The 12,687-nt window shown below is 40.8% G+C and overlaps 1 protein-coding gene across 3 annotated transcripts in view; it reads right to left on the reverse strand.

The window, feature by feature from the left end:
• THSD7A (thrombospondin type 1 domain containing 7A) overlaps positions 1–12,687 on the reverse strand; it is an 862,000-nt gene that overhangs the window by 16,385 nt on the left and 832,928 nt on the right. For all 3 annotated transcript variants that reach the window (XM_029588974.1, XM_029588975.1, XM_029588973.1), the window contains 2 exons: positions 2,409–2,491; positions 1,341–1,554 (listed from right to left, as the gene is read on the reverse strand). In XM_029588974.1, the coding sequence (XP_029444834.1) occupies positions 1,341–1,554; positions 2,409–2,491 (297 nt within the window). The remainder of the gene's footprint in view (positions 1–1,340; positions 1,555–2,408; positions 2,492–12,687) is intronic.

Here is a 12,687-nt window from a genome sequence, read left to right on the forward strand (position 1 = left end):
CATAGCACAGTGTAGGTTGCTGTTATTTTTGACAGAATATGCTTATGTGTAATTGGGCGTGTGTGTGGGGATAATGCTGCCAGCCATTTAATGAGAGCCAAATTGTGATGTCACACGCTCTTCCTTTCCTCTTCTCTCCCACCATATATTGATTTTTGTGAATGGAAAATCTGCAGCTACATTAGCACCTGCTAAGCACCAGCGCCAGACAGATTAAATAACTGGCACAGTACACTGCTGTACCTATTAAAAAGAACTGATATTCTCTCTTCCAGCAGTTGTTTGTGATTTAACAGCATGCAAAGCAATATCTTCTTTCAGTTCAGCTTATTTAAATGCTGTTTGTTTGAGGTTTGCCTCCTGTGATAGCAGACAATAATAAGGAAGGCGTTGTGCATAAGGCTGTAAGGAATTAGCAAAAACATTTTCAATAGTCTCAAAACCCTTCACCCTTTGTCACTTCCCCCACAATAAAAGAATGAGAGGAAAGAATCTAAAACAAAGGTAGCAGAGATTTCTATGGCAAAAAGGGACTGGCAGTCCTATCTATGGCCCTTCTCCAGGGTCTATAAATGCTCTTTTAGCCTCTTCAGACCTCGTCTAGATCCCTCTCTAAATCCACAGCTCAAGAGAAGATACAGAACAAGCGTTTCAAACTTCAGTCCTTGAGAGCCACATATCAATCAGGTTTCCAGTATAACCCTAATGAATATGCATGAGATGCATTTGCATGCACACTCTTTCAATTGCATGCAGATATATCTCATGCATATTGATTAGGGATATTCTGAAAATCAGACCAGTTTGCGGCCCTCAAAGACCAGTGTTGGACATGCCTGATGTAGAAGGTAAGAAAAACAGTTACAATAAATAACTATAGCCCCCTCCTTACTCTTGTGGCTTACATTTTGCCCCACTCAGGACCAAATCCACTCCATGATTCTCTACCTCAGAGGCCCTTAGAAAGTGGAGGTGCCCACCATCGGCAGAGGCAATATCTTTCTTGGTTCGATGGGTACCAGCGGGGGTTGTGGGAAAAGCAACTATTTGCATAGCACAACCCTGTGGGCAAACACTGAAAGTTTGGGATCAATGGAGAATTTATGTTATTCTCTTTTTAAGAAACATTTTCCATTGTTACAGGAGCAGACACCACTAACTGAAGTTTATTTGTAGCAAGTATAGGAAGAATTGTTAGGTTACCTATGTATACTTGTAGTCGATTTCAAGAATACTTAAATACATATTAACTTAGATCTTTTAGATTCGATTCAGATAAATATAAATATTCAGTGCTTCAGCAGTATGAAACATCAGGGATAGCTGCTCTGTGAACTCACCTTGTCCAAATGGCTGCAGAAACCATGTTCTTCCACCTCTACCAGAAGGATTATTGGATGGTTGGGTAGGGTTAACAGCTCGACTTGTTTTCACATCTCCCTTTTTGTCATCTGTTGTAGGGATCACAACAACTGGAATGAGCGTGCACTGATCGAGTGTGCCATCTGATGAGGTGACTTCAGTGTAACCTTCTTCACAGCCACAGGTTCCAATCTGAAGGAGACCAAGCAAACAAGGGTTGGAAATCGGGATGGCAGCAAATGCCAGCACACTCTTGGAATGTTTCAAATAAGGTCAATTGGGACAGAAAATTGTCTAGATGAATAGATGGGGGGAGGGTAGCGCAAACTATTTGATTAGCATATTCTTTCCAAGCAATTCACCTCCCCTCCCAGCTCTTTTGTTTTTGACATTTAATGCAAAACACAGGTAGCGGAAGATAAAACAACCGTGGGAAAATTTTCAAATGGCTTGCATAGATGCAAAGTAGGCTGGCTCTTTTCCATGCCAACTTTGTAGCTCATTATCACAGAGAAACTATCTGGGTAATTCTCTTGGAAAATGAGCCGGCATAAAGTGTGTGTGTGAAAAGTGCCCATGTGCTCTGAGTGGGCGGGCGGCCAAGGAGGGGTAAAATAACATGCATATTTCTGAAAATCCCATGCATGCACATTCTTTTACTTTCTTGACCAAAACAGACTACCCAGGAATGCATCTTTATAACTTGGCTACTAGTACACACTGTGGCATACTTGTAGGCACTCTGAGCAGGGCAATTTTCAAAGGAGTCAATTCGTGCAGGCACATCAATATTTATCTTGGTAAGCAGCTTTGAACATCCCCCCTTCCCCCAGTTCAGGAAATGTGTAAGATCTTACCAGACGAGTGGAAAATGTCCCTATAAAGTGAAATTTCAACAGAGAAAGAAAATCTGTTCTTCCTGTTCATTGCAATCTGTCTTCCAGGATAGCTTCTGACTTTATTTCATTTGTTTATTAATATTTAAAAAATGTAGATGAACTGTTACTTAATGATTTCTCTTTACATTCACTTACAGTGGTACATACCTCAGTACAGTAAGAGTGTGGCTGATGACATGGTGGGTTACATGACCTGTCAGCCTCTGGCTGGTACCCTGCTAAACAGCCACCTGTAGGGCAGGAAATTATATTTTATCAATAAGATCTTACCCACAACTTAAGTACTGCCTGTAGTCATGAAATGGAACATCACAGTATGGGTCACATAGGAATATCTTGCTGTCAAAAGTTACTTTCTTATATGCATGAACTTTGGCTTTGACTCACCCAAATTCAGCATTTAGACAAATTTAAAACAGGAAGTCATTTGCCTATTTTGGCTAATGAAAATAGTAGGCTCCTATACAAGAAAAAACCATTGCTTTAGGATCTCTATATACCAGGAAAGTCACAGAGAGCCCCTTGTTTTGTTTTGTTGGATCTAGATTCATTACAATATGCATGACCTTTATTCTCTTTTCCCAGAAATGCAGAGTCATTCACTTTATGTCACCAATGTCTGGAATTTGATGGAAAAATAAAAGTGGGATCCTACCTTATGACAGCTTGAATTAACAACAAGAAGGCAAAAATGCTTGCCCACACGTTATTCACCAGACACTTACACAGCCCTGGTCATAGTAGGAGTGTGCTGGGAAAATGCAAAGACATTTCTTGTTTTATTTTATGTCATTTCCAATCAGAAACAACCACCACCACAAAATGTTTTTCCTGCTATTTCTACACGAGCCCTGGCACCACACTTTTAAAATGAAAAGCCATACTTGGCCATCCTTCACTCCAATGATACAGTAATATGCCCCATCCCATCTGATAATTTGGCTCTCCTACAAAATACCAAAATCTCACCCGTAAAGGGTCCCCACCCTCAGGACCCCCTACCCAAGTATCCTCATGTGCCCACAGATCCAATCCTACTGATAGACCTGATGACATTTTAATTATGGTGCCGATGGGGCAGCAGTGAGAGAGGATCACTGCTGCTCCATTACGTCCTTGGGGGTGGGGTGGGGGTGGGTGGGTGGAGGGAACATGAGGGTAAGTGGAGGGGGGCAATGCAGGGGTAGGACTGGGGATGGTATATTGTAGGGGGATGGGGCTTCTTTGTTGGGTGTAGGGCATGTTGATTCCACTAAGTTTGCACTAAAATTATTTAATAAATACCAAAATGATTTAGTGCACACTAAACATTTTAGTATGCACTAAATCATTTAAACATGCTTTAAAACAAAAATGAAATATTTTAAAAAATGGAATAAAAAAACCCAAACAAAATAAATGAAATCCAACACTAAATAAAACATTTTTTTCATGCACACCACTATGCCACAGGAATGAATGGGAAATTCTAGGAGAGAGAAGCCGCTATAGTAAAACCCTACCAACAGCAAACCAAACCTCTATAAATCTACAGACAGTACTACCTATTTAGAGGTCAATTTTCATAAATGTTCAGTACTTTAGGTAGGTGCCTAAATTTAGGAGTATATTCAGCTGAAAAAGTTTCTTAAAATTAGGGATCTAAAACTTTGATGCCTTAGTGTAGGGATTCCAATTCATTGTTCTAGATTTAGGAGTCAGGGAGGATAACATTCAAACCCTGCACGCAGTGGCACATATGTGTATATATGGTCGTGCATAGATTTACTATGGCATTTTATATCAGGCGCGTTTGATATACGTGAGCTTGATAAAATATGTGCATGTCTAACCAGCGTAACCACTGATGCCACTGAATCCTGCAACCCTTTTTGGTAAACGAACTTGATGCTGTAAATCATTTCCATGATCCTTATTTTCACTTCGTGATCGTTTTTGGCAAACTAAATTGATGATAAATATGTAAATGTGTCCCCGCTATCTCTGATTTCCCCTTAGGATCTTCTTACAGTTTTCAGCCTTTGTTTTCATGCACACCTTCGATATGCTGCATACATTGAAACAGGGTTAACATCTGATTTGTGTGAACTCTCTGGGATTCTTATAATTTGGACAATTCCTAATCCTTCTTTTGCGCCCCTCCCGATGCAGCTCCATCTATGAAACATGGCCGTGTTGGGAGACTGTACTACTAATGAAGATTATTTAAATAAACGTATTGTTTGCTTAAAGAACTGGTGATTGGTTTCTAAACCCCAAGAACAGTCTTACCTAGTGTCACACATTCCCTTCCTGCTTTGATGCTGCATGTATAACTTTTCTACTCCACGCTTTTTTGTTTGCGCTTTCAATTATCTCTCCCCTGTAACATGCGCACATATCTAGGCTTATACGCACAACCACGTTTATCAATGCACCGAACACATATACCTTACCCACCTATTATAAAAATATACATGCATAAAGTAGGATCAATGTAAGTCCCGATTTATGTGCCTAAGTTGGTGTATCCTCTAGTATGCGCGTATTGATGAAATTTCCAGTTTTAACCATTAGTCCACCAGGTTGCCCAGTCCCTCTGCAGTTCATCAGGCCTTCCTGCTTCTTTAGCTTGAGCTCATCCCAGTTCACCCAGACCTTTCACCCCATTGATACTATATAATAAACACATTTAATATCACTTTTGCAAGATAATTATCAAGTGTGAAAATATGCAAGTGGCTTTTAAAATAGCAACTTACGTGTATAACTGCTGGCCCCACTTGGGAACGCCCCTAGACTGCCCCTTTTAAACACGTGCGTATATGCATACAAAAGTGATAATACACGCATATTTTGGACATTTCTAAAATATATAATACACAAGTAGAGCTTACTTACGCACATATAGGCTAATTTTTCACCTTTAAGTTAAGTGCCTAGTACCCACTTTTAGGGACCTAAATTTAGTTGCCTGGTGAAAATAGGCTCCAAAATTTTGATGTCCGCTGCCCTTATCATTTTTTAAAGGGGCCAATTTACATGCCAAACTCACATAGTCTTTGAAAGTTCATCCTTTAGTTGATAATTTAGCCCAGTGACATGAAATTAATTCTGGCATATCTCCAGTACACCCTAAAAAAATTTCATTTTTTTGGGTAGATTTTAAAGGCCTTTGCGCCCCAAAGCTGGGAGATATGCACGTGTCTCTGGCCAGTGCACACTGCACAGATTTTAAAAAACGGCTGAGTACGCGTGTATCTCCTGGTACGCGCATAAATCCAAAAGGCAAAAAAATGGGCGTGGCATGGGCGGAGTCTGGGCAGAACATGGGCAGGGCATGAGCAGTTCGGATCCATAAGTAAAAATTTGCGTGTATGTACTTACACGCACAAGCACGTGCCGGGGTCCCTTACCGCATAACTTTACTTCTGCTTTGGAGGAGGTGTAAGTAGAAAAAAAAAAAACTAGGCTACTCAGCTGGGTTTTAAGGGTAGGGCAGATAGGGAAAAAGAAAGGCTAGCTAGCGAACTGGGAATGGATTGGGGAAATGGGTATTGGCGCCAGTACACGTATCTTACAAATTCCTCCCACTTATTCAGTAGACGCGGCATTTGCACACATCCATATAACATTGTGCACACATGTACGTGCTCATCCTTCAGATTTTATAACATGCGCACATGTGTACACACCAGCAAATATGCGCACATGTGTGCCCATACGCCAGAATGAAAGTTGCCGTCTTCATTTTCATTTTTTAAAAATTTTCTGTAGTTTTCCTCAATTCATTGCTTTTTAGTGTGCACTATTTGGATTTAGTGCACTAATCAAAACAAAAAGGAATGCACATCCTTAATCTCTAGGTTGTCAACCAGCTCCATATTTTCAGGAGAGGTTCACACTGTTCTAGGTTTACCCCATTTCATGCAAGTACATGTACTTCTGATTTCCTGGTTACATTCCTTACAAAATGCAAGACTACAGACTTCTCTGCATGAAGTGAGATAAAATCAGACCAGGGTCAACCTGTCTGGAAAATCTGGAGCCAGGTGGCAACCCTACATTTCTCAGTGACCGTTCAATACAGCAACAACAAAGAAACAATAAAGAACATGCACTGAAGGTGAAAACATCTTTAAAAAATAAGTTTTATTTTGACATTTATTTATTTTATTTATTTATTAAAGGCTTTTCTATACCGAATTTCTTGATACAAATCAAATCAGCTCGGTTTACATCAAACAAGTAGGAACTATAACCAACCAAACAGTAAAGATAATTTGAAGGAGAGTAAAGTTACATTATAACAAGGATGTGTAACTTGGAGGAGGAAATAAGAAGGGGGACGAGAGATTAAGATATACATTGGAGTATGCGAAGGTTACAAGTTGAAGACCTCATGATAAATTTGTAAACATTCTCTTGAAATTTATATACACGGATTAGCGTTTGTTAAAGTGCATAGTTGCTAGAACAGTTATAAGTCAGGCTGTTATAAGTCAGACATCTCCTATATCTTATCAAACAATTAACATCTTCACTGACCTATTCCAGTGCAGACTATATATATGAATTGCTTGTTCTCACTCCACTATTTTATTATCTGGCAGGGCAGTTGAGCTACAGACCAATGTGATCCTACCTGTGAGGAAAGTTAGGTAAGTATTAGACCAGTCCTCAGACTTTAGGGCTCAAAGGGAAACTCATGCTCCACTGGTTTCTGACAAGATGCTGTCTAAGCACAAAAAGAATTGGGAACTCCGTATTCCAACAAAACAAAGGTCTTGATCCATGAGGTCCGCTCACATTTTATATAATTCTATAGGGGATAGTCTGGAAGTGCTGACAGTGTGGGAAAGCTGCAAATCTGGCATCAGATTCAGATTGCTGTCAATAGCACTGGAATGGCATACTGAGAGGTAAATGAGAGGTGAAATCACAAGCATTATTTATTTATTTGTATCCACAGTCCCATTTTAGCTCAAATTGCAAGTTACCTAGGATGAAGCAGGTTATCCTAGAGCTACTAAAGGGAATCACTCCTCCAGGAACAACTCAGACCTCTGGAGGAGTGAGTCCTAAATATACATTGCCAAAGACCTATCCCAGGAATTCAAAGCAGGGTTCCTCCTTCTTAACCTGGTATTACTGTAATTTACAGTTCTGTCAGTGCATTCAATTAAAAAGCAGACTGGGAGAGAACTTTCCTACCCTCCTACCTACCCTCCCTCCCTCTTCCTCTCTCCTCCCCGACCCCTTAAGACTTCATACCTTTTTTTTTCTTCTTTGTTTCTGAACATCTGCCAGCTCCTGAGCTGGCGTAATTTGCGCGCGCCAGAAGGCTGCCGGTGCGTGATTCCCCAGCACAGTGGCAAATGACCGCTGTACTGGCTGCCTCCAGTTCTATCCTGCCCCACCTCCTGGACCACCCATCCCCGCCCCCTGGACCACCCCTTTGCCGAGGCCCGTCTCTTGTGAGCGTAACAGGGTTTACGCGCATGGCTGGGCCTCTTCTAAAATGTGCACGTAAGGCCCAGCCACGCGCGTAACCCCCATATTTTACACGTGTGGGGGAATAAAAATTCGGCCGATACTGTTTTGAAAATACTTTCTTGCATGAAAGTACTAGTTCGCCAGTACCTCCACCAACTGCTTTTCTGTACTTCTTTAAAAGTTAAAAGAAAAAAAAAAAAGCTCAGCTGCCGCATTGAAGACCGACGCCAATATGCTCATCGTTGGTTTTCATAACCAGCGGACTGCAGTTATGGAAACCGACGCCGTGTTTATCAGCGTCAGTGATCATAACCAGCAGACCACCGGTAACCATGGATTCGCGCAAGGAGGTGCTAAGGTCATGCAAGCGACCCTAGTGCCTCCTTGCTAGTGCAACCCCCTAATTTGCTTATAGCATGGCACCCCCCTTGCTGACTTTTCAGCGCCCGCTTTCTTAACGCGTGAATGGCACCCGCAAGGGAGGTGCCATGCTGACTTTTCAGCGCCCGCTTTCTGCGTTTTTTATAGCATTGGCCTCATTACAGGCAACAGACAATTTCAATTTTACTTGCATGAGTAAATTAGCAGGAGTAAAAGTGTATGAATAAGTATGGTAACGTAAATGCATATATCTCTTACAAAATAGAAATTACTGCACCCTTCCTCTTGCCAGCTGCAGATTTAACAGCAATCTCTAAGTCATCTTCAAGTTAGACTCGCTTCACAACTTATGCTTAACAGTGTGTCTTGGATCTTGCTGCAATCCAACACAGAAGGTCTATGGATCATTGACCATTTCTAATCCTCAAACTCTTCAGTGCTACTGAAGGAACTACCAAAGGGACATGCCTTTTGACACATGCTGACTTTTCAGGGAGGAGGAATAGCCTAGTGGTTAGAGCAGTGGACTATGAACCAGGAGACCAAGGTTCAAGTCCTGCTGTTGCTCCTTGTGACCTTGGGCAAGTCACTTTACCCTCCATTGCCTCAGCTACAAAAACTTAGATTGTAAGCCCTCTGGGGATAGGGAAATACCTACAGTACCTGTGATATCTCAATTGAGATGAATGTTGGTATATAAAAATAAATAACATGCCTCCTGCAAAATGCCACATCCTGTAGCTCTTTTTATGAATAACATTGGCCAGAGAAGATGATGGCAGCTGGGAGGGGTCAGAGTTTCAACCTCTCTGCCTAATAGAGGAATGTAGCAAAGCTCTGAGGGAAGCTGCAGCATCAGGAGAGATTGATCCTGTACCCTTTGCTCCTCCTTTGCTTACTGGGCTGCTGCTGCTCAAGGCACACTGCAGCTCTTTTTCACAGATGGCATAAACCACAGAGGATGATGTCAGCCTCTGATTGCTGTTTCACTGCGGTTTCACTTGCTATGTTTTTATACTTTTGCTGGACCTTTCACTATAGTGATAGGCCTGTATAGGAAAATTGCATTTATGGAGTCTACTTTACAGTTGTTCATGCTATATTCATACTTCACAAGGGTTAGTGGAATGCCTGAATGTATTCAGATGAGAATCAACATAGTACTATTCCAATTTACTTATATTCATAATGGAAACTGCCAAGGAGAAGTAGCTTTAAAAAAGCTTTTAGTATCTTATTGATTTTGTTTTAGCTAGGTTGATCATACAATGCCATGTCAAAAGGATAGGCTGCATAGACAGAGATGCAGATTGTATATCCTTAAATAAAACAAGACTGCATTTCCATACATGACATTGAGCTTCATGGATGTCCTAGTTTTAATTGATAAATGAATAGCATAAAGGGAGAAATCTTTCAAAGCCATTCATGCACATAGAACACAAGATTATGTGTGTAAATGTCTCCTTATAAAATTGCATGAGTTATGGGCATAAAAGTATGCACAGAACCCAATTTAACACACATCACTATGCACACAAGATAGGTGTTCCAGGGGCAAAGTTGGGGTGGTTTTAGATTCCATGAATAATTCACCTAGAATATTTAGAAATTAATCTGGCCTAGTAAATTACATAACTAAAGGAAAACATCAGATCAGCCCAACTTCAGGACAAGCAAGAAGAGACAAATAGTACTATGGAGATAAAATGATGCTGTGGGAAAGGGTGAGGACCGTTTCAGTGTTAAGGTCTCCTCTATCATGATGCTTTACAACAGAGTCCTCAAGTGCCAGGTCAGTCTGCTTTCATGGATACACACACTGAATACGCAGGATACATATTTGAATGCAATGAAGGAGGTGGATGCAAATCCATCTCATGCATATTCATTGTAGGTATACTGAAAACCAAACTGGGTAGCAGGTACTTGAAGAACAAGTTGATAAATCATGGCAACGTAGAGGAATGGTTTTTAACACAGTAATGTAAAAATCATGCTTGACTATGACATTCCAAATGAAATGCATTTTATTGGTGCTTGGGATTATAAATTATGGATTGGAGGGGTGGAGTCAAGATGGCGCCTTAGGCAGACGCGTTGTTCAGACCTGTGCCAGCGTTTTTTCTTAATTTTGAAATATTACAAGAATATCATGCCACCAAAGCGTAAGGGGAAAACCAGGAATTACCCCTCGATACCTGCACTTCCCTCCGGACAGAGGACAATCTCACAATGCGTCGGGAAACCGGCATTATCAGAGCTAGGAGGTCCGACTGTCGGGTCACAGGAAGGGGAATGTGACCCGACCTCGGAAGCAGTTTCCCTAAGCCCTCTGATGATAGACTGCCTCCGGCTGCGCATGGAACCTCAACACCGCGATTGGGGCTGAGCCCCGAAGTGGGTGAGCAGCTTAACCGACCCGAGGGGGCGGTGGGGATGGAAGAACCGGCGCAATCCTCCATGGACAACGGAGAGAGCTACCACGGAGATTTAGTTCTGGAGAGAGGAGGAAACCAGACTAATGGAGAAGGTGAGCGGTCTGGGACATGCCCTCTCCCCCCCGAAGTAGTTTTGGCAATGCAGAGACCGGAGGTAGTGACTCTAGGTTCATTATGGAATCTATCACTTGCTTTAGTAAAAGCTTTTGAGACTACCTCAGGGAAGATAAATACCATCTCATTTCAAATGGAGACATTGAATAAGAACTTTCAAGGATATAAATCAGAAACTGACGGGGAAAATTCAAAATTTAGAGACTGAGATTAATCAAATTAAGCAAGTGCAGGCAACGATCATACAAGACTGTAATGACATGAACAGGAAAATTGAAAACATAGAGAATAAATTGAGACATTTGAATTTGAGGTTACTCAACTTTCCCAGGGTGGTTGGAGAAATTCCCAGGTTGACAATTAAAAGATATTTCTCAGAAGTATTGGAAATTCCCCTCGAGCAGACTCCACCCCTGGAAAAAGTGTTTTTTCTACCTATTCGGGGTAACCAGCAGACACAAGTGCCTCCTAATGTGTTAGAAAATTTAACAGTTTTTTTTAGAAACATCTACATATGAAGTAGTAGAAAGATCTACTCTATTAATTTCCTGTTTCAATGAAAATGACCTGGGAATAATCATGCGTGCCTACTTCAAGAAAATTAAAGCTGTGTTCCTGGGTTCAAATGTGAGAATATTCCCGGTTTAACTAAATCAACTCAAGTTAAAAGGAAAAAATGTCTTGCCTTAAAACAAGAAGTAATTGCAGTAGGAGCCTCTTTTTATTTAAGGTTCCCCTGCAAATGTATTGTCAAGTTTGAAAGTAATAATTATATTTTTTTCCAACCTGAGCAACTCAGAAGCTTTATTGAAGCAAAGAAAACATTGCTGCAGTTAGGCAGTAGTTAATATCATCCACACAAGGAATAACCGGTTTAAATGTCGCCTAATTTTCTATAAAGTTGTTTTATTACCTTTTTTTCCCCCCTTTAATTTGCATGTACTCTACCCCCACTATTAGTGGTCTAAAGGGTTAAGATTAAATAATGTAAGTTGAATAAATTACTATATATGTAACTGTATAGAAGTGGAAATTTCCTAATTTTAGTTTCTTTTGTTCTTAACCATATTTCATGACAAAGTGGATGCTTTGTATGTTATGTTTAAAATTAGTAAAGATTAAATTAAAAAAATAAATAAATAAATCAATAAATAAATAAATTATGGATTGGGCAAGGGAGACCCGACCATTTGCAGTCTTATACCTGAAATTGCTTCTGCTGCTGGAATGTTTTATTATTTTCTTGTGAAACTTTTCCAGTTGGTATAGTGAAGCAGACAGGGAAAAGTAATGTTTACCCCTTGGAGCCCTCTGCCTCCCATCACAGTTCCATTGACCAGTTCATTGTTCGCGGTTCAGGGGTTGAGTCCCAAGGACTGAGGGAGTCACACTGGCTCATGCAGTATGTTGACTACCAAGCTCTCTGGCATGCCAGCTACTTTAGAAATGTCAGCTTGAGCATTCTTCACAGGGGAGAATTTGATGGATTGAGGAGAACTTGTAGAACAAGTAACTTTAGGCAAGGGTCCTGAATTGGTAGAAACCTGAATGAGTGAATTGAGTCTGAGGATTAGCATGGGGAATAGACTGATTGTTGCAGGTCTAGGGATCCAGGCTTGGGATAGAAAGTCTCTCCCTTACCAGCCTACACTTTCATTTACAGTTTCAAAAAGACTGATGTTGTTAACCTTGGGGCTATTTGGACTGACACACCACATTAGAGAGGTCAGTTGCAAAATCAGTGAAAGACTTGACTATATTTTCTGAAGATCTGCATAATAGGATTTAGACCTGGGAAAAGACACTGAAGGAATTTCTGAGAAATGTATCAGTTTAAATAAACAAGTTAATGCCTTTCAGTCCACCAGCTCAGTCATGGCTAAGGATAGTCTGACAATGAATACCAAGTTGGATGCATTAGAAAATTAAACTAGATGCCTTAATCTGAGGTTCTGAAACTTTTCCAGATAGCCTACTGTTTTTCCTGGGGGGATGTTGATGAAAGATCTCCTTGA

This window comes from Rhinatrema bivittatum, chromosome 2 (genome assembly GCF_901001135.1).
Source record: "Rhinatrema bivittatum chromosome 2, aRhiBiv1.1, whole genome shotgun sequence".
NCBI lineage: Eukaryota > Metazoa > Chordata > Amphibia > Gymnophiona > Rhinatrematidae > Rhinatrema > Rhinatrema bivittatum.